The 22113-nt window shown below is 49.6% G+C and overlaps 2 protein-coding genes across 15 annotated transcripts in view; both read right to left on the reverse strand.

Moving 5' to 3' along the window:
- CCNDBP1 (cyclin D1 binding protein 1) overlaps positions 1–12766 on the reverse strand; it is a 46010-nt gene extending 33244 nt beyond the window's left edge. Inside the window, exons 1-11 of one of the 6 annotated variants that reach the window (XM_073326843.2) lie at positions 12556–12765; positions 11507–11566; positions 10854–10933; positions 10080–10179; positions 9822–9918; positions 9371–9444; positions 8971–9047; positions 7397–7665; positions 6940–7000; positions 4263–4309; positions 682–2917 (exon numbers count right to left, since the gene is read on the reverse strand). In XM_073326843.2, coding sequence (XP_073182944.1) covers positions 2809–2917; positions 4263–4309; positions 6940–7000; positions 7397–7665; positions 8971–9047; positions 9371–9444; positions 9822–9918; positions 10080–10179; positions 10854–10933; positions 11507–11566; positions 12556–12697 — 1116 coding nt within the window. In that variant the 5' untranslated portion in view covers positions 12698–12765 and the 3' untranslated portion in view covers positions 682–2808. The other 5 variants (XM_073326845.2, XM_073326844.2, XM_073326846.2 and 2 more) reach the window with 5 other exon arrangements.
- Positions 12767–13521: 755 nt separating this feature from the next.
- ZNFX1 (zinc finger NFX1-type containing 1) overlaps positions 13522–22113 on the reverse strand; it is a 36731-nt gene continuing 28139 nt past the window's right edge. For all 9 annotated transcript variants that reach the window (XM_073326824.1, XM_073326820.2, XM_073326821.1 and 6 more), the window contains 2 exons: positions 18462–18557; positions 13522–16355 (listed from right to left, as the gene is read on the reverse strand). In XM_073326824.1, coding sequence (XP_073182925.1) covers positions 13923–16355; positions 18462–18557 — 2529 coding nt within the window. In that variant the 3' untranslated portion in view covers positions 13522–13922. The remainder of the gene's footprint in view (positions 16356–18461; positions 18558–22113) is intronic.

Here is a 22113-nt window from a genome sequence, read left to right on the forward strand (position 1 = left end):
AACCAAAATGGTTCTTTCTGGCCTTAGAATCAATGGCACAGGACTTCAGAGATCCCTAAAGCACATCATAAACCCTGCACTCCAGTCTAGAGCACAAGGGATACAATAGGCGCTCACAAGCAGGCGGTGCAGATTGGCAGAAGTGAGAGATCAAGAGGCTCACCTTAGAAGATGGACAACCACCAGTGGCTCCCAGATAGCCTGTTCTAACCTCCTCAACCCCTAGAAGCTTCTCACTTATTCTTTCTTACCTCCAGAACACTTACTTCTCTTCACCGCTCCCAGAGTGCGGTGCATTATCAGCCAACCATAGCACAGATCAGCCTCCTAGCCCCCTGGCTGAGCCCCTGGTGGAGTGTTTGATGGCAGTCACAGACAGGGCTCATTTATAGAGACAGGAGGTATGGCTAAGGGCAAACTGACCCTCCCTGAGCCGTGCAACTTATTCTGCAATAGGCATGACCCAGAGCTAGAGCCAACTGCACTGAAGACAGGCTGCATTTATTATTTCTTTATAGCCCCCAAGGGTGAACAGGCTACAAGGCTGGCATTACTCGCAAAGCAGGGTGGGGAAGACCAGGCAGAAGCCACTATAGCTGAAAGTCCATCATCTGTTTTTTTTACTAAGAATTGATGCCTTGGATTCCACTAATATCACAGGAAAGAGACAAACCAAGGAAGAAAAATTGCAACAAATGTTTAATACGGAAAGACAAACTCCACACATGGCATTTGGGAAAAGCCTCAGCCCGCTGACAGAGCAGTGGAAGAGGAACCACATAATGGTAACACTAAAGCATCACCGGGGGCATGGAGATGAAACAGATACACACCAACAAAACATGGAGGAGATATTTACTCCATTAAGCTGTGCATGTTTTCCCTGAGGAACAGGAAGGAGCTGTTTTTCAGCATGGAACAGGGAGCAAGTTCCAGCTGCTTGGTCAACTGAGTTAACTGTTTGTTCAGCCAAGGCTTGTAAGTAATGCTGACAGGGACATTTCAAGCCATCGGTCAGAGGCATGTGTGTGCGCGTGTGCGAGAGAGCAATGCCCAGCAGTATAGCAAATCCCCCCTGCTTTTCTGCTGGGGTAAGAGACTAGCCTACTTCCTTCGTTTGCAGAAAGCTGTCATCCCTTGGAGTGCAAGAGGCTCTCTCCCCCACATGGCTGGGTATTAAGTGGTCTCACACAGTGCTACACTCATTGGGGTGTAGTTTAACTACATACCCACATGTACGAGACACAGTGGTCTTAGCTTTACTGGTGGCAGTTCCCTTGGCCCAGCTGCCAGATTTTCCAGCTCTTCAGGGGCCCCTGTAACCAGTTTCATCTCAAGTTCAACCAAAGGAGAGGGATACAGAGGAAGAAAGCAAAACATGGCTGAGCTCTTTATAAGTGTCCATGTCTTTATTGGGCTGATTTGCTCTTGTAAGAGGTCTTCACACAGCCCCAGGCAGTTCAGAAAACCATAGGACCCTCCTAGAGCATGAGGTGCAGTCATTCTTCTCTTGCTCTTTTTCCAGAAGGTTTTTACTAAACATCTATTGCTGGCTTTGCAGATAATCCCCAAATATGAATGGGGGATCCCAAGGAGTGGGGGACAGGTTACAGGTACATCCTTTGAGAGTTTTCACTCCCTTTGCCTTCGCTTCCCCCATTACCTCCCCAATGCTACAGTATCAGAACTTTGACCCTTTCTTCTGACTCCATATTTGGTGCCTGTCAGATGCATCTCCAGCCCCTGAGAACTATGAACAAAGCAAATAATTGCATTGCCTTCTCTTGAGTAGCAGATTGGGCTCTGTACAGCCTGGCAGCATGCTGCGCTTACCATCCCTTCACCCCACCCAGACAGGGCCCAGACGACTCACCATGCATCTTGACTGCAGTCAGAATCTGAAGGGCTACAGAAGCATCAACACTGTGGCTGCTAGATCCCAGCATACAGCAGGTGCTACTATCCTGAGCCCTGGTCCCAAGGTGGGTTCTCTCCAGGGAGGGGAGTTTATGCTGGATGGTGGAGCTGCACAGCAACATTCATTCTAATTAAAGTCACATTTAAGCCATGTTAAATGTTGTCTTATTACATTCTCAGCCTAATGCCCACCTAGCCCAACATCCCCTGAGTCCAGGCAAAACCATCCCAACTAGGCACTGATTTCTCACTATACTATGCCCATCCCTGTGGCATCAGGGTGCCTCAGCTATCAAGGAGAATCAAGGAGAAAAGAGTATCAGCCTGGCATTTTAAGGGGAAGATCCTGCATCTCCCTAGAAGTGCACTCTGGTGCCCACAGAGTTGTTGAACTAGCAGATAACAGTTTCCACTGCATCCTCACTGGAAGGGAGCAAATTCCTTTATTCCTTTCCCATAATTCAGAGGGAAGTGAGGGCATCACTCCATACATTCTCAGGCTGCCAGGAGAAAATGTACCCTTCATGGGTCAAGTCCAGCCTCATGAAGGTAGCAAAACCCTTCCCCCTCCAGAAAACAAAGCCACCATGTGAACATAGTGACATTTTATTGCCCTTTCTGCCCTATAGGGCAGCCCTAGAGCCAAGTCAAAGGGGACAAGGCATATTCACAACAACAAGATGCAGCTTCTCATTGTCCCAGGAAACAAATCAAGGGTGGCAGTGTTGGCAGTTGCCAGAGGAGACCACCAAGTCACACTTTGCATTTGCAAAGTTCTTCCAGATTGGAAAAGCTCTTCCCTCAAACGTCAACCCCATCGTTCTCCCTGTGTTCAGGGAATGACCAGACGCACCAGAAAGGCAGCTGTTAGAGACCCCAACTGCAGAAGCATTAAAGTTCACTCTGTGTGAAGTCCTTAATTTTGTTCATGTTGTGATCTACTGCACCAGTGAGAAACTGAACCCAGCCTTCCTCCGATGGGGGACACACATGGCTTGGCCTGCAGGAAAGGGAGAGGCATTAGAATGACTTTGAGGTACTGTATATCTAGGCACCTCCAAACTGCAGAGTGCCAAGTACCACAGGACCATGTCACAAAGAGCTAGACTATTACAGGGTTATAAAGGAAAGGTCTCTGCAGCCTCAGAGTGCCCTTGTCAGGGTGGGAGTTATCTGTACCTCCTGCCTACCCCCAGCAGGGAGTGGTCTCTGGACAACACCCTAGATACACAACCACACTTTGCCTCACCAGTCTGGCAGGTTTAGGTTGGACATTAGGAAAAACTTCCTAACTATCAGGGTGGTTAAGCACTAGAATAAATTGATTAGGGAGGTTGTGGAATCTCCATCATTGGAGATTTTTAAGAGCAGGTTAGACAAACACCTGCCAGGGATGGTCTAGATAGTACTCAGTCCTGCCATGAGTGCAGGGACTGGACTAGATGACCTCTCGAGGTCCCTTCCGGTTCTATGATTCTTTGCTGCATGCTGGTCTGTGTGTGTGTGGCGGTAGGAGAAAGTAAGGGAGACAAATCTGTCATCTCTACCCTCACCATGTCCACTCCTCACTAATTCCCAGCAATTTCTGTACTCGCCTGCCCATCCAGTGCCCTGCATCCCCACCCCCTACAGGGAGGGGTCTCTGCCACACTTTGTATCCACAATTCAAGAAGGATGTTGATAAATTGGGCAAGGTTCAGAGAAAAGCCAAGAGAATGACTAAAGGATTAGAAAACATGCCTCATACTGACTGAGCTCCTTGAGTGTTTTTAGCTTACCGAACAGAAGGTAAACGGGTGACTTGATTAGTCTGTAAGCACCTACATGGGCAGCAAATATTTAATAATGGGCTCTTCAGTCTAGTAAAGGTATAACATGAGCCAATGGTTGGATGTTGAAGCCAGACAAACTCAGTCTGGAAATATGGTGTAGGTTTTTAACAGTGGGGATAATTAACCATTGGAACAATTTATCCAGGGCTGTGGTGGAGTCTCCATCCCGGTTGATTTTTGTTTTAAGGATATGGTCTAGTTCAAAAGGAATTATTGTGGGGCAGGTCTCTGGCCAGTGTTACACAGGACGTCAAACTAGATGATCACAATGGCCCCTTCTGGTCCTCGACTCTATGAAACCCCCATATCCTCTCTCCCTACAGCCATCACTCCCTTTGGGGCAATCAGGGTAATTCCCAAAGGTTCACATTGGCTCTCCACAAGCCTTCTGAGGAGCCCAGGCTGGTCACGTCTGGCACAGCTTCTCTAACAACATCCAGAAAGAGGGCAACCTCTCGCCCCCTCCCCTCCAGAAACACTCTGAGATCAAGAAGGCCCACGGGCCATACTCACTTTGTAATTTCTAGGACTTTCTTTAATACAGAGGCCAGTTTGGCAGCCTAAAAGGAAGCAAAAGGGAAAACGATTGAGCCAATGTGGCAAGCACGATCCCAGCACTGCTGTGGGGAGTCAAGGACACATGCAGGAATCTTCTATCATAGCAGGCATCCTAGCATAGCCGGGGGGGAGGAAGAGACAACTCTATAGCCAGGAAGCGAGGTGACCACCTAAAGCTGTTGTGGGGAGCTACCCCCAGCCTAGTGCTGCCATGGAGGAGGAGCTATTCCCAACCACAGAGGCAGCTTTGGGTCTCTGCTCCCTTGGGCAGTGGCACCCAGACACCTCTAGGGGTCACACAGCTATGACAAGATGGCAGTACAGTACAGACCCGTTTACACGTGGATGTCGGGAGTCAAGCTGTCACGACCGCTTGTTAACGGACCGCGGGTTAAGAGAGCCATGCTGAAAAAAGTGTCTATGATTCACTTAGAAAAAAATGCCGTTATTTTCCGCTTCTTATGAAGTCTGTCATTCGCCACAGATGAATGATTTTGATATTTTCCGCATTTTGCTCCTCCATAAATCTTACAACAGCACTAAGGGCTTCTGTGGGCGAAACTGACCTTTTCAACGACATCCTCACCATCACTTTCATGGTCCGACATAGCCTCGCAGCCTGTTAATATTTCTTCCTCAGACAGAAGTTCTGAAGTCGGGCAATCTTCATCCATCTCCAGCCATTCGGTAATGATTTCCAGCGACGTATCCAAACTAAAATCTTGTCATTTGAAAGAGAAGTTTACCTTTATCCTCTTTTGTCTGCATGCGTGTTTGTAGGACATCGTCTTCCGAAAATCCTTCAGAGTCTGGCTCTGAATCAGTGCCACTGCTGGAGTTTTCCAAGTCTGAGCCGTCTTTGACAGAAAAGGCATCACCGAGAGCCTTCATCCAGCAATTTTCAATGGACTTTTGTTTTACTCCGTGCCAAGCTTTTTTAACTAAATAAATAATTTCCTTCATGTTTAACTGTTTCAGGAATTCAGAAATGCCTGAAGACGTGCATGACACGATCGCCAAAATCAGCTCCTGTCAATAATGGTTTTTAAAAATACTGAATAATGCCCTGGTCTAAAGATTGAATTTTTGATGTTGTGTTGAATGGTAGGTATAGCACTCGAATTTTTCCATCACTCGATACCAGTGATTTGGCCAAAGGATGGGCTAGACAACTGTCAAGTAGCAAAAGTGCTTTGGCTTCGAGTTTCTTCGACCGCAGATGCTTACGAACAGCTGGAACAAAGCTGTTGTGGAACCGGTCGTCGAAAATGAGTCTCATCATCCCAGCATTTTCGCTGTTAGCGTATATTACTGGCAGTTTGGCTCTATTGAGGTGATTAAAGCAGCAAGAGTTATGAACGCAGCCAACTAGAACAGGGGCAAGCTTATGGCTGCCTGTCTTATTACTACAAAAAAAGACACACAATCTTCTCTTTTTAAATCCAGCTGTTTTCTGTCTCGTAATTAAAGGCTAAAGTCTTATCTGGTAGCAGTTTTGCAAATAAAGCTGTTTCATCACAATTATAAAGTTGTTCATTGTGGTAGTCTTCATTTTGTAAAATAGATTTTAACTTGGTAGGAAACGTGTTTGCAGCTGATTCATCGGCTGATCAGCTCTCTCCAGAAATCAATACCTGCGCTATGCCATGATGCTTTTTAAAAACGACTTATAAACTGCTTGCTGGCTTGGAATGATTCATCCCCCGTTAAATTTCCAAATTTTTTCGCTTGGGCTTGAAGACTCGGCCCACTGAGTGGCGTTCCTTTCAGCCTTTCCTGAGCAAACCCTGTGCGCATGGCTGTGTCTACTGTGGGTTTTGCTGAACAGCGCACACGTATTCGCCTAAGCCCCGCGGCAGAATCCATATGTTGTACAAAGCCATTCAGTTTAGATTCGTTTTTTAGCCATCCTCAGAGTAGATTCGGCCATCCCAATAGCTTTTGAAACCTTGGCCTGGGTTTCTCCGCTATTTACTCGATCTATTGCAGCTAGCTTTTCTTCTACAGTGTAGGAACGCAGACGCTTGCTCTCTGCTATTATATTAGGCCTATGGTTAAAATTTTCTAATGTAGTGTGTATAAACTACTATATATATATATATCTCTCTAGAGTGACAATGACTAAGCGTGCATGATACATCTTTACCAATATCAGTAAAGACGTACAGTATGTTTCCACTCCGCACTTCCTGTCGATTTCTATGTCAGTGAGTTAGTGAGCAAATCTGTAGTGCTACATAGCAAGTTCTGCGTGTTAACGAGTCTCACGTGTTAAATAGGTAGCACTGGGAAGCATGGTGCTACCGTGCGTTAAGCAGATTTGTGCGTAAACAGGTCTGTACTGTATCAGCACAGACCATGTACCCTCTCCATGTTCTCTCTCCTTCCTGGTGGGCTCAAGACCCTGCGAGAGAAGGAAGAGAACCGCACGGAGAAGCTTACTCTGGAAGCCAAGTGGGTGTGACCCAACAAAAACAGACAGGCAGTCTTCAAACTCAACAACTTGCCACTGGGCCGGGGCCGATTACCAGCTGCCCTTGGAAACACTAGCTCCCACTTTTATTTTCTCTGTTCCCTGCAGGAGCCAGGCTGATGCCCTTTGCTCATGAGCTGGGGAGTGGTAGGTACTTACATTGAGTCGTACAGACAGCTGGTTCATGGGCGGATACATGCTTAGTGCCAGCTCATCAACACTAGGGCAAAAGACAGAGGTTTCAGTATGAGAGAGGGAGCGGAGCAGTCAGCCCAATCAATGGATGAGCAAAGGCTATGCCTCCCACCAAACATGTTAACTGTGAGAGCGAGTCAGGCTCTGGACAGCTCAGCAGAAAACCAACATCAGCTGTATCTAACAAATACGTCTCTTTTCTGTCCCAATCCTCATGACCACCCATCCCCCATCACAACTATCCCTGGCCTAGTCACAGCAACTCTCTTACAGACTATTCCAGGGCCCCACTCTCACAAAGGCCCCACTCCCATCATGAGTGCAGAGGAAAACCCTTGCATAATGCAGTTCCCTGACCTAGCCGGCCTACAAGGACTGCCCTAGCACAGGTAACATTGAGAGGGGAGAGAGACTGACTCACCTCGGGCTGATCTCATTGGTGATGTCTGCAAGATCATCTAGCTGAGCCACTTGTTCTGGGGTGTCTGCTTTGCCGTGAACCTTCACTGCACCCAAGAGCTTCTTCAGGCAGGCTTTGGAGGCCTTCATCAGCCCCATGCAGGGACTAAGTAGCTTCCGGTCAGCCTCAGACCAGTACGTGTCCCTATTGCCCCGAGAGCCCAGCTCCTCATCCTCCATGATGTCACTGTAGGGGTCCTGATCTTCCCTCTGAGCCTGAGAACACATATACTGGAAAGCAAGAACCCACCACTTGTCCCCATAGTGCCCCTGAGGAAAGGGGTGAGTACTAGCTAGAGCCTGCTTAAGTAGTTTGCAGGGCAATGTCTTCAGGATTGGAGTCGGACACCTGAGACCTTTTCTCCTTTGGGAATTAGCTTAAAAATCAACCCCTCAGGCACACCAGGCCACTGATCAGCAACAGCCTAGCAGGCAGTCCCCACTCTAACCCTACACCAGCAAACTAAGCCATGCAAAGACAAAATAACGAACTGGCTTCACAGAAGCCACATATTAAGTAATGGAACTAGGCTGAGGTTTGGACATTCAACAAGATCCACGCATTGCATGACACTGTTTTGGGTCAGAATCAAGATATAGGAGCTATGACAACCTGGATAAATGTCATGGATTTACAGGATCTGTGCTACGCCCTAGCTTTTAAACAGTCCCTTGTAGGTATTTCTTCAGAATGCCAGACCCTCAGGGGGGTCCTTCCTGTCCACAGGGGTAGGCCACACAGCCTCAACACTCCTGAGACTGAGCCTCTGGGCTCCAACATTCCAGTTTCACAACGTGAGCTCTGCCCAGCAAGTTCCACTGCAACAGACTTCTGTCCAAAGACTTTTTACCCCCTTCAAAGATCCATGCACTATGCAAGTATTTGCAGTGACACCAGGCAACCTTCTCAAAACAGAGTACGGCTTTTAGTCAATTGAAACACAGCATCAGGAAGTCCTTAGATTACATAAAGCAGCAAAAGTGAACACACAGTCAACACTGGACAAAGCTCCCTATAGAAACCATCTTGGTTTCCTTTTTCTCTCTCTCTTTGTGCGAGTCCCAGGTGAGAGATCTTATACCCCTCACAAGCAAGTTCTTATCCTAGTCTCCTGTCACTTCAGTCTTCCTCCTGCAAACCATGCTGAGTTTACATATTACCGCTGGTGGGGTTTCCCATGGATAGGTGTCAATTGTTCAGCCCTTGGGGTTCCCATTATCCTTCCAGACCCTCCATTGATATGGGTCTGTTACAGCCAGTCTTTAAAACCTAGTCATACCACGCCAGACCGTTAGGTGATACACACATCTGCTTTGCTTCAGGAGCAGTTTAACCCTTTGTCACACTGGGTAACAATCAATAACCAAGTAAGCCATGCATATCAGTCATAAAAATATTTCAGAGAATTCCCATTTCATCACAGTAGAAAACCACAGCTCTGTTTCATTACAGCATCACTGCAGGAAACCCCCTCCTCCCCCCCACCCCCCAAACAGTTGGCTCTGTCCCCAGCAATAATAAAGGGACTTCCTCACCTGCTCCATCTCCTCCACCGCATCCCTGACCACACCCAGATAGGCAGCCATGGCTGACAGGACTGCTGCATGGTTATCTGCACACAGAAGTCAAAGAGAGAAGGATGAAAGGGGACTGTACAGATGTTACCAGCTACCCAGCATCCACCATACTCCTCTAGTTCACTGGATCAGTCACCGCCACAGAACTCCAGGGTCACCATGCAGGTGACCCCACCTGGCTCCTGAGCATGTAATGGCTCTAGGAATGGCATCATTTCTGCTGTAGGAGCTAGGCTCCAAGATACCAGCTGCAGTGTTCCCCTTTAGTAGATTCAGGGACTGTCGATTTCTGAAGCCCATATCCCCCACTCCGGTTGGGAGTGCAGAGCTTTGCACTCCTTGCATCCATGTCGCTCACCTTGTGGCAGATGGGAAATCTGCTCACATGCCTCCCATATGCTACCAGTTGATATAAGCTGCTCCTGAGACAAACTGAAAAAGAAGAGAGTCCCTCAGGGTGCTGGGACCTATAAACATTGCTAAGTGCAGGGTATCCCCTTGTCAAGAGGCAGGAAATATGGAGCTCCAAGAATCAGGCCAAGAATCTGTGCTGAGAACAACCTACTCCAAATTGCACAAGTTACCCAGCAACACAAATATTCCCCCCCACCTCCTTCACAAAAGTCTTACCTCTCCCAGGCCTCCCCTCTCTGCCACATGCAGAGCTACATTCAACCCTCTGTGAAGGGGGTCATATTCACAGTTGGTTACTGTTTTGGGATGAGAAGGTGTGCACAGGGCTTTCATTTTCTTTCCCCATCTACTTAACCTAGCAGCATGTAATGGGGGCACTGCTCGATCAGTATTACCTCTGCAGTGGAGTACTGAGAATCACGTCTGTGAGCTGGATCATTCCTTCCACTACCTCGGCAGTGGCATCTCGCACCATCTTCCGCAGAGTGGTACCTAGACGAGATTGAGCAAGGAATGATGCAGCCTGACACTATCACAGTGAAAGCCAGCCCCTCTCCAAACACAGACAAGGTCAAACAGGTAGGCGCTCCTACTCTCTCTCACTCACACACACACCCACCCCCCTTCTCAGGGGAAGGAGAATTGGCACAAACCTGCTCTCGCTGCCTCACCTTGGCCCTTGGGAAGCCAGTAATACACTGTGGCAGCTGCTAGGACAGCATTCTGGACGCCTTCACTCAGTTTCTGACAGTCCTGAGAACAGTGGACAAAAAGAATCAGGAATGAAAGGGGTGACACTGCAATCCCATTAAAATGCACCAGCTCCATCTGAAGGCAGATCACTTTCTTACACACTGTTGTTCTCAGCTAGGGACTCTGTCAAGTGGAGAGGAGTGGCAAAAAGCCAGCTGGGGGTAATGTGGGAAGAAGGTGAAGGACCACAGACCAACACACTTACTCTGTTGTTACGTTTCAAAATAATTGTAAGGCCAAGTCTGGTGCTCAGCTGTCTAATGCCACACCATGCTCTAGGCATCAGACAGCAGTCTCCCCACCCTAAGGCATTCGCATATTGGTAAACTGGTACTGTCAAGTTGGGGGGGTGGGGAGGAGAAGAAGAGCTCGTACTATTATCTTGAACTATGTGGCTCTTTTTCCATAAACACTTGGGTTGAAACCTTCCACAGCCAATGAGCTGTTCCCTCAGCTCTGACAATTCTCTATGCAACAAGACTGGGAAGCCATGTGCCATTCTAAAGAAGAGCGAAAGGGTGCAATTACATCCCACAAACGTCAATGAGAAGAACCATTTGTTTTATTTTTTAACCCAAACTAACTTTGTCCTAGTTCAAGAGAGCAAGACACAGAAAGGGATTGCAATGTGTGAGAAACCTTGAGATTTTCCTTGACATGGGGCATGCACTCACCTCTGCAGAAGGCAGCGGAGGCCTCGAGAATGCCAGACTCAACTTCGTAGCTTCCTGGGATGTTGCTTTGAACGTCTGACCTAAGGATCAATTCAATGGAGTCAGGACATTAGGCACTGTCTCAGTCAAAGGGGACAATACCAGCCCCTTTTCCTCCATCTGCCCCATCTGTTAGATAAAGCCGACATCAGTTCCCAGTTAGGAAACTCAGCTTAAGGAAAGAGATGGCAGCAATTCAGAGGAACACGAACTGTTGAACTGATCAGACGAAGGTCCATCTAGCCCAACGTCATGTCTCCAGTGGGACCAGCTGCTTGACAGGAAGGGGCAAGAAACTCTAAAATGTTTGTAAGGACACTTTGAAACTGAAGAATTGAAGTTAGTTTAACGTAAGTTAAGAAAATAATATATTTGCTAGTAAGGAAGAAAATGACCTACCGGGCAGACGAATGAAGACTGTGAAAATAGTGAGTTATGAGACCAGACTGTAGAAGGGGGAAAATATCGTTCAGCAAGCAACGGATACAGCGCAGAACTCGACGCTCCTGCATTTGGCTCCAGAGCTCCCAGCTTCGAGCCCAGCCCCTGGCATCTGCTCCCGCCACAGAGCCCTCCCCTCGGCGCCAGCCACCCAGGCCCAGGCGGGCCCCTACCTAGCGTGTCCCAGAAGCGCTGCTGCTCGAAGATCTCGCTGCTCTCCCGCGACTCCCCGTCTGCAAAGACACCAGCGCAGCAGCTCAGAAGGGGCCGCGCCGCCGCCGCCCCCCCGGACCACGGCGCCCCGCCCCGGCGCGGCCCGGCCGCGGGTCCCCCGGCGCCGCCCGGCCCGGCCCGGCCCCGCCCCGGCGTCCCCCGGCGCCGCCCGGCCCGGCCCCGCCCCGGCCCCGGCCCCGCCCCGGGGTCGCCCGGCCCGGCCCCGCCCCGGCCCCGGCCCCGCCCCGGGGTCGCCCGGCCCCGGCCCCGCCCCGGCCCCGGCCCCGCCCCGGCCCCGCCCCGGCCCCGGCCCCGCCCCGGGGTCGCCCGCCCCGGCCCCGCCCCGGGGTCGCCCGGCCCGGCCCCGCCCCGGGGTCGCCCGGCCCGGCCCCGCCCCGGCCCCGCCCCGGGGTCCCCCGGCGCCGCCCGCCCCGGCCCCGCCCCGGGGTCGCCCGCCCCGGCCCCGCCCCGGCCCCGCCCCGGGGTCCCCCGGCGCCGCCCGGCCCGGCCCCGCCCCGGCCCCGCCCCGGGGTCCCCCGGCCCCGCCCCGGCCCCGCCCCCGCCCCGGGGTCCCCCGGCCCCGCCCCGGCCCCGCCCCGGGGTCCCCCGGCCCCGCCCCGGCCCCGGCCCCGCCCCGGGGTCGCCCGGCCCGGCCCCGCCCCGGCCCCGCCCCGGGGTCGCCCGGCCCGGCCCCGCCCCGGCCCCGCCCCGGGGTCGCCCGGCCCCGCCCCGCCCCGGCCCCGCCCCGGGGTCGCCCGGCCCCGCCCCGCCCCGGCCCCGCCCCGGGGTCCCCCGGCGCCGCCCGCCCCGGCCCCGCCCCGGGGTCCCCCGGCGCCGCCCGGCCCCGCCCCGGCCCCGCCCCGGGGTCCCCCGGCGCCGCCCGGCCCGGCCCGGCCCCGCCCCGGGGTCCCCCGGCGCCGCCCGGCCCGGCCCGGCCCCGCCCCCGGGGTCCCCCGGCCCGGCCCGGCCCAGAGGCTCCCCTCCCGCCGCCCCTGAGCGCGGACCGCACCTCGGATCCGGGCCAGCGCCGTCCGCAGCGCTTCGCGGAGGTGCCGCAGCGGCGCCGGCGCGGGCCCCGCAGCCCCAGGCTCGCGCTCCATCCGCTCCCTCGCACGCACTCCCCGCGGCGCTCGCTCGAGCGATCTGCGCATGCTCGCCGGCCGCTCCCTTGCTTGTTGCTCCTGGTTTGGGTCTCCTGCTTGAAGGGGCTTCCAAAGGCGGGGCTACTTCTTCTAATTTCCTGCCCGAGAGCCTGATTGGCTCCTGCTTGCACAATCCCGCTAACCAAAGACAGGATCTGGAGGAGACTGACAGTCCCCAGGGCCAATGGGGAGAGACCAACGCTGCACGTTCCGGCCAATGAGGGATGGGATTCAGGGCACCGAGATCCCGGAAGGGGCGTACCGACTCTTCCTCCACGCGCTTTGTTTCCGCACAGCCCATAGCGAAGTGGGAGGTCGGGGGGGTCACGCTCCCCGGGGGGCGCTGGGTCTATCGTGAGCCTGGGGGAGCGGACCCCTTAGAGCGAAACACCTTGCGCCAGGGCCAGCACTGGACCCGTTAGGGAAGACTTGCTGGTCCCTGCAAGGAGGCACTGGGCAGTGGGGCCTAGCTGAAGGTCTATGGACCTGGTCTCGCCCCTCCCCCGCACCCCAGCCTGAGAGAGGGACACGCTGGCTGTTTTCTTAGAATGCCCTGGCCCCCGCGAGCCAAGGACACGTCCAACACCAGGAACAAGCCAGGGGCCATTGTGGAGACATCTCCCTCTCCCTCCCAGCAGCCGCCTCTACAGAGCAGCTTGCGGGCGCAGCAGGCAGTGCAGCACGGGGCTGGGCAAGACACACAGGGCCCAGCACGGGGAACATAATGGGAGACAGCAGCACTAAGGGGGACACAGAGCCCAGCCCTTAGGGTGGGGGACAGACAGCAGCCCAGAGGGTGAGTAGGGGAAGAACCCAACAAAGTAAATATATCATTTATAGGACTATGAATAAAATTTATTAGGCTATAAAAGATTTCGGGTTAAACGATCAGTGCAATGAGCAGTAGCCAGAGCTACTGCAGGGGCTGATGCCACCACAGACTGGTGCCTGCCAGCCCTGGAATTGCATGAGGCCCCATGCATACTTCAGGCTAAAGCAGGCGAATTTTTTTCTGTTTCTACTTCATTCAGTTGCTTGATTCCACAGATAAAGTGCCAATAGGAAATGGGACTAGTTCTAGCAACGAACACCAGCAAGTGTTAATCACAAGAAACCCAATTTGCCAAGCAGAGCCAGAGCACACCATCTGGCTACTCCACACGCTATGCAGCTTGGCAGTGGGGAAGGGCATTAATGGGGTTAAAAGGTCTTCTACTGAGGGAGATGGGCTCTTTTATATCAGCCTGCGAAGGTCCTCAAAGTTCAGCATGTTATTTGCAGTTTCTGACCAGGCTGCATGAGTTGCCCCATCCATTTCAGGGGCCAGACGGTTGCTGTGCTCTAGAGTGTGATCTTCACCTCCAATAACTGCCTTACACTCTGGGCACTTGCTTCTCTCCATTGCCCCACCACAGTCACCAATCACATAAATGTGGCCATTGGGGCACTTGAACCAGTGACCTTGTGGATAACCAAAGGCACTAACAATCTGAACTCGCTCCTCCTCAGAGATTCCCAACCCAGACTCTGGCAGAGCTGTCTTTAGTTCTTCCATTTTCATCTTCACCACCTTTTCGTCCTCTTGGGTGAACTTCTTCGTTCCCTCCAGGATCTGCCGCAGAGTGGCAATTTCTCTCGAGATAGAAGTATTAATCTTTGCAGTTGCTGTTTTGCATCTGGCCAGGAGACTCACCAGGTATGTAAGCCTCTGAATCTCACTCTGGAGGTCGGAGAGCTCCTGGCCAGTGAAGCTTAGTCGGGGCTTGTCCAACCACTCCTGAATTTCAGCCAGTCGCCTCCTCAGTCCTTCCTTCTCGCTCGCATCAAGCTTGTTCAGGGAGCTCATCAGCTCACCCAGGCGTCCATAGAAGCCAATCAGGTTCTCAAGAAGTCCAATACTCTTTGTGGAGAGATCAGGATGTATCAGCTTCTCTTCCAGCATGAGATATTTAAGGGACAGATTTCTTCGCAGAACCGCCTTCCCTTCCAACACACCCTGCAGTCTATGCCTGCTAGTTTCAATTTCACTTACTGGACCTTGGATTCTCTCCTTCACTTTCTCTATCTCTTCCAGCCGCCTTTTCACAATGGTGCCATACCTCAAGTTCTTCCTGATGGCTGTCTGACAGCTGGGGCAGACCTTCAGCTTGATGATATTTTCATCTTCATCCATGTAATAGTCGAAGCCTTGGACCTCAAATATGTGGCCACAATCCTCCAGCTCCACAAAGCGAGCATCTGGCTCATCCTCAAAGCCAAAAAAGATCTGAGTGATTTCATCCTGGTGACACACACGGCACTTTTTTGGGCAAGGTTCCCCACACAACCCAATGCAAGTATGACCACAGCGCAGTAGCTTAGTGCATGGTACATCGCAACGGGGCCTGTTGCATGGTTCAGAGCAAAGCTTTGTACACTGGTAGTGCTGACACCGCCACTCACATGGCTCCATGCATGGGATACAAATCTCTCCACATTTCTTTTTGCACCGACTGTGGATGCAGTGGTTCTGACAGGCTTGCTGGCATGGAGGGCATTCCCTGGTGCAAGGCTGCTGACACTTGTGGGAGCAGATCAGGAAGCGCTTACATGGGCTCTTGCAGTGCTCATGAAATCGCCCTTCAAAGCAGGTATGGCAGGAACCTGGGCACGCATGGCCACAATCCAGTGGGACAGGGCATTTGGTTTTGCATTTCACAGGCATCCCATGTTTCATCTCCACTGTGATCCAGCACTTCACCTGCTGGTTGTGGCCACATTTCAGTGTGACCATAACCATCTCAAGACACTGAACACTGCATTCCTGCCCACAGGACATGTTACATCTGTGCCCACATTTCAGATATTTCTGACAAGGCTCTTGACAGCAAAACTCACTCTCAGGAGTGGAGCAAGGAACCATCTGCTGGTGGCCACACTTTGGGATGGTTTTCAGCACTTTCACCATGCACTGTCCACAGCGCTCAAAGCACAACTGGGGGCAACGATGGCCATCTTTGCAGAGCACCTTTTGACAGGGCTTCATACACTGAAACTCTTTGTGCTCTAAGTCATAGGGGTGACATGCTCGAGTGCAGACGTGTCCACAATTCAGCCTGAATTCACAGGGGCGACTACAGCCCCCTTCAGGAACTCTGCAGAAGTCTGCTCCCTTGGACACCAGAGTCTTAGTGTCAGGATGGTTCTGACAGCAGAGCATCAGTGAGCGACCAATATGACCCTTCTCCCGCAGGGTGTGAATGATCTTGCTCCAGAGAGGCACCTTGCCAAGCATTCCCATATTCCCAATACAGTACAGCCCTTTCTTAGCTCTGGATAATGCTACGCAGATCCGGTTAGAAATCTGCAGGAACCCAGCTCTCTCTTCCTTATTACTCCGCACAAGTGACAGCAAGATAATGTCATTCTCCTCACCCTGATACTTATCCACCACATGAACCTTCACACCTGTGAAGATCTTGGCAGGCATGAGTTTACGCAGACAGAAGAGCTGCCCAGTGTAGGTGGTGAGGATGGTGATCTGGGAGGGCAAGTAGTCCTGACACAAGAAGTATTTGCACAGCTCCACCACAAACTGGGCCTCGTGTGGATTCTGATGGCTTTTCCCTTCCTGGATCTCCTGTTCAGGGAAGTCATGCTCCACAAAGAAAAGGTTAGATAAGATCCCCTGAAAAGAAAAGAAGGAAAAACGTTACCATGGAAGAAACATTCTAACCTTCCAGCACTGCAACCCACTCTTTCATGCCTATGGTGACCCACTTAGCAGTTCCTCTGTAGATGACTTGGATTCAGGGTGCAGGACCCTGGTCATTGCACACTTAAGGCAAATACCCCTCAGTCAGACCCCTCATAACGTACCTAGTAAGGGAGAGTTTGGGAGCTTGTTGGCCATACAGTGTCCCACTGGTATTCCAGGAATCCAGCAGCATGTAGAGGATTTGATTCCTTATCTTAATTAGAGTCCAACAACTACAATTTATTCTTTTGGTTACAAAAAGGAGTTTGTGCTAGTGGCATGTTCCCAGGCTACAAACGAGAAATCACGGCTCATTCATTCACACTACTCAGCGCAAATACTCGTGTATTTAAGGTTAGGTGGGAGAAATGGGTGATAAAATAGCCATGCACAGTGTTTATTTACTTGATACCTACTAGCCAGGGTGAAAAACACTTTCAGTATCCCACCCCCATGGGACCCTTAGTCACTTTTCTCTAACACATATATGCAATACTTGTAGTCCACGTAATACAGCTTTATATGTATGAGTTTGAGAGTTTGTTATTGGACTCTGAATAAGTGTATGTACTTCATACTCCCATCACACTATTCTCCCCCTTTCATGGCACTTCAGAGACTGGCTATTTTAGATTCTTGTCTTCCATGACAATCTTTTTCTTTCTCAATTCGTCTTGCTTTCTCAATCCCATAATTCACACCATTCCTTTTATTTTTCAGTGTTTTGTTTGATCTTACCTTCCTCTTAACCCGCATTCTCTTTGACACAGCCACCGCAGTGTTTGGCCCCTTCGACACAAACCCTACCCATTGCAGAGAAGAAAGCAAGGGTTTCTCCTCTCTTCCATAGTAAGGGCTAGTAGTGTCAGAGTCCCTGTTGATCCCTGGCTCCTTCCTCCAATGAGGTGGAGAATGTAGCCCATGCACCTGTCTAAAGTTTCCATTCACCCTAGGTGAACATGCAAGTAGAATGTTCATTCCCTGACACTGAACAAAGAGGAACTGCCTATTAGTTGGGTTGCTCCTATCTCCCTAAGGGACAATCAGGCCATTTCAGCCAGAGACAAGCTTCTTCAGGAAAGATGGATATTCATGGATGTGGGCACAATTCTGTGGCTCTTTGAGTGCCTGAAGTTACAGTAACAGCTGCTTAATTAACTGCACTGGTTGAACATGTTTTTCCCATTAGACCAAAACCAGGATTCCATGTTAGTGTCCACAGATTAATAGAATTTAAGGCTAGAAGGGACCCTAGTCTGACCTCCTGCATAACACAGGCCAGAGAATTTTACCCAGTTAACTTCTGTATTGACCCCACTAATGTGTTTGACTAAATTATCTTCTAGAAAGGTATCCAGTCTTGAAGACATCATGAGATGAAGAATCCACCATTTTCCTTGGGAGTTTGTTCCAGTGGTTGATCACCCTTCGCTGTTAATAATTTGCGCCTTATTTCTAATTGGAATTTGTTTACCTTCAGCTTCCAGCCATTGGTATTTGTTGTGCATTTCTCCGCTAGATTAAAGAGCCCTTTCGTACCCAGTATTTTCTCTCCATGCAAATACTTAGCTCTTTGGGCAGGGACAATCTTTTTGTTCTGTGTTTGTACAGCGTCTAGCACAATGGGGCCCAGGTCCTTGACTACGGTGTAGGCACTAAGGTAATATAAACAACATCCATCCATCTTGTTTATAAGATAAGATAACTACTCCTACATCACCTGATTTCTTTATTTAAATTACCAATTTTTAATCAGCTAAACTTGATCAAAGAGACAGAATACGTGAATAAAACCCATAGAAGTGACTGGTTTGGATGATATAAGCAGAGGGTCATTCTACCCAGTAAGGGGGGTTGAGAGCACTGTTCCCTCTAAGCTGTGCGCGTGTGCGCGCACACACAGATCCTAAACCCCGCGCACATGGCGAAACATCGCGCGCACAAAAATTTGCACAGAAGAAATTTTTTATGCACACAGCCTGTCAAAAATTAGAGGGAACATAAAGAGAAATTGCTTGGTGCCTTCTGCAAACTCACCTTGATGTTTTCATACTTGAGAACAGAGGGATGATTCTCCAGCTCCTGGTATATGTGAGGAGTGAGGAGCTGGGCAATCTCAGGGCGCATGCGGTGCTGGAATACAGAAACAAAAGTTAAAGGAGGGCTAGGGTTAGCAGTAGCCAACATAAATGGGCAAATTTCTCACATGATGGAATGAACTGAACCATCCCTCCATTTCTGCTTCATCAGGGAAGACAATGACCAAATACGAGACAATGGTGCCGCAGAAATGGAAACTAACCCTCCCTCTGTCATCAATTCCAATCCAACCAGATGGAAATGACCAAATGTATCTTCATGAAGATATGGGACTGTAAGTAAGTTTGTTGCTTTCAGTGCAGTTCCCAGTGGACAGGTTGTCCAGATCACAAAAGCCACCACCAGCATGACATCACTGTGACATTATATACCCCCTGTACCCACATATTCACTACTGTTATATGATTATACGTATTGTACAAAGTATGCCTTGTGAGATACCATTTTAAAAGTCACAATCTGTTAAATATTAATGTTACAATGTATCTTCATTGTATATGAAATTATGAGATGTTGCTATGTGTTTTGTGAGTCTGCTTCTCTCACCAGCTTCAGTTATGCAACAGGGAGAGAGCCCAAAAGCAGAAAGGCTGTATCAGAAGATGGAGTGCCTGTGTCTTGAATGGACACAGAAGCTGGTCTGCATGGATCTGACAGATCCCAGCGCTCTTCTCAGGGATTAAGCAAAACCTGTTTTTTTGTTTTGATTTTCAGATTGCTATGGGAGCAGGAATATAAGGCTGAGCTTCCTTTAGACTCCAAGACTCCAACCAGGTAAATTCCTATTGTGACACTACACCCCATATTTGTCATAGTAATATTATGATATGATAATGACATAATTATGATGCATTTTGTAAAAGATGGGTCATGTAAGGGGACATTGGAAAAGTTATGATTTGCTGTATATGATTATCCTATTTGTATGCATGTATCATTTTTGTATCTAAAGTTATGAATATGGACTACCTGGGTGACACCCACTAGGCAAAATGCTTCCAGCCTAAACAGCTGGTTGTGAAGGGCCTATTCAGAATGGGCCATTAAGAAAAACAATAGGCTTTAGGGAGAAGCTTATCCCCCACCTGGTGAGCCTTCCTAAGAATGCTCTGGACAGCCTGTAAGTAATGGCTGCTATGACTCTGCAAGGGCATGTGACCAGAGCACATGACTCTGGACTCAATTTTGAGTACCTGTATTTTTCTACAAACTGGGCTGGGAACTGTTTATGGAACAACGGGTTCCCGCCATATGCTAAGGCTATATAAAACAGGGAGTGACATCATCTGTTGTTCTTCACTCTCCCACAACAACTCAACACCTAAGAAAAGCTCTGAAAAAAAAGGACTTGGAATGGAGGTGGGGATCCCAAGCTGCAAAGCAAGTGCAGCTTGTGCCTTGAGAATCTGCAAGCCTGCTTGTATCATCAGTAGGTCCCTACCAAATTCACAGTCCATTTTGGTCATAGATTTTAAAAATTGTAAATTTCATTATTTCAGATATTTAATCTGAAATTTCATGGTGTTGTAACTGTCGGGTCCAGACCCAACTCCGAGGCAGCAGCACAGAAGTAAGGGTGGCATGGTATTGCCACCCTTACTTCTGCGCTGCTGCTGCTGGTGAGACACCGCCTTCAGAGCTGGGCACCTGGCCAACAGCCACTGCTCTCCACCCACTCAGCTCTGAAGGCAGCGTAGAAGTAAAGGTGGCAATACCGCAACCCCCCCAACAGTAATCTTGCAACTCCCCCCACAACCCTTTTTTGGGTTAGGACCCCTAGTTTGAGAAACATTGGTCTCCCCTGTGAAATCTGTATAGCATAGGGTAAAAATACACAAAAGACCAGATTTCACAGTCCATGATGCATTTTTCACAGCCATGAATTTGGTAGGGCCCTAATCGTTAGTCAGGGTGAGAAACTGCTAATTCATATCCAATCTTTCTAGTATTTTAGGCTTAGTTTGTGGTTTTGTTTACAGTGGAGTCGCATCTTATGTAGGGGTTAAGTTCTAAAGTCAGCGCATAAGGCGAAAATCGTGTATAGTCAAAATTACCCTTGAAAATCCCTTAAATCACCCATAAAGTAAAGTATACTGTACATGGTTTTGTGTATACAACCCTCTACAGTAATATGTATACTGTATACAGTAATGTACAGTATATAATAAAGAGCACATATGCAAAATATAATTTTCCAGGACTGTATTTTTAATTACAGGGGGTCATCAGGGCTTGATGTTGATCTAGGAGACGTTGGTGACTGAGAGCTTGGGTGACAGAGAGCGAGTCGTAGACAAAGTGGTTGGCTCTGATTCAGCTCGAAAAGTTGCTTACGTAGGCTCATCTGCTGCTGGTTGTTTTTCCTTGAAAAACATGGTGATCAGCAACTGTCGCTGTTGTCTCTTGAGCTGCTCAAACATTTCTTGATATGGTCTCAAATCGTCCGTAATACTACGTGTGATTTTGAGGCTTCGTTCCATAGAGAGATCGAATTCAGAAATTAAATCATTCAAGTGTTTCGCTGCTTGGAACACTTCAGCAAATTGGGCTTGTCTTTCTGATTTTGAAGTGTAAGCGCAGTTCGGCATTTTTTTCCAGAAGAGCCCAGTCTCATCAGCATTAAAAACTTGTTCCGGAAGATAGCCCTTTTCTTCTATGATTTTCTTTAATTGTTCGGGGTAGGCTTTTGCTGCCTCTTCATTGGCAGATGCAGCTTCACTAGTAGTCTGCACGTTTTTGAAGTTGAAGTGGTTCCTAAAACTGTTAAGCCAACCTTGGCTGGCTTTGAACTCCTTCTCATCAGAAGGCTGTCCTCCTTCGGCGGGAGATTTGAACGCACAGAGGCTAAGAGCCTTTTCTCGCAATGTGTTGCCATCGATAGGCACACATTTACAGTTCATGTCTTCCAGCCATAAGTTTAATGCCTTTTCAGTCTTCACTAAAGTCTTAACTCGCACCTGGCTCGTCATCTTAGCAGTTATTGGAGCACTTGATGCCATGGCTTGACAAATTTCTCTCTCGAATCTTGATGGCACGGATGCTAGATTCATTGCGGCCATATGTACGTGCCACATTGGAGACCGACATATCATCTCTCAATAAGTCCAACACAGCCAGTTTTTCCTCCAACGTTGGAACAGATCGCTGTTTCTTCAGTTGAGCACCAGATGAAGTAGTTGGCTTGCGTTTAGGGGCCATTTTGTACAAAAAATATGTACAGTATCTTTAAACACTAGAATCACACTCAACGCGGCGAGATGCTCACACTATGAGAGGCACGTGGGAACTGACACAGACTGCGGGAACAGCAGATTCACATGTCCCATCTCACGCTCACTCCGGGGCATATGCTCATTGATGGAATGGTGGGCGGAATCGCCCAAACTATTTACAGGTATCTTGTTATTTTTCTTTTTTCTTTTGCTGAGCATGTATAGTTGAATTTGTGCAAGTTAAATGCGCGGATGATGCGACTCATCTGTATTTGCTAGGTAATCTGCTTTGATCTGTTTGCTATCACTTAAAATCTATCTTTTTGTAGTTAATAAACTTGTTTTATGTTTTAACCTAAACCGGTGTGCCTTTAAAT

This window comes from Lepidochelys kempii, chromosome 13 (genome assembly GCF_965140285.1).
Source record: "Lepidochelys kempii isolate rLepKem1 chromosome 13, rLepKem1.hap1, whole genome shotgun sequence".
Lineage (NCBI taxonomy): Eukaryota > Metazoa > Chordata > Testudines > Cheloniidae > Lepidochelys > Lepidochelys kempii.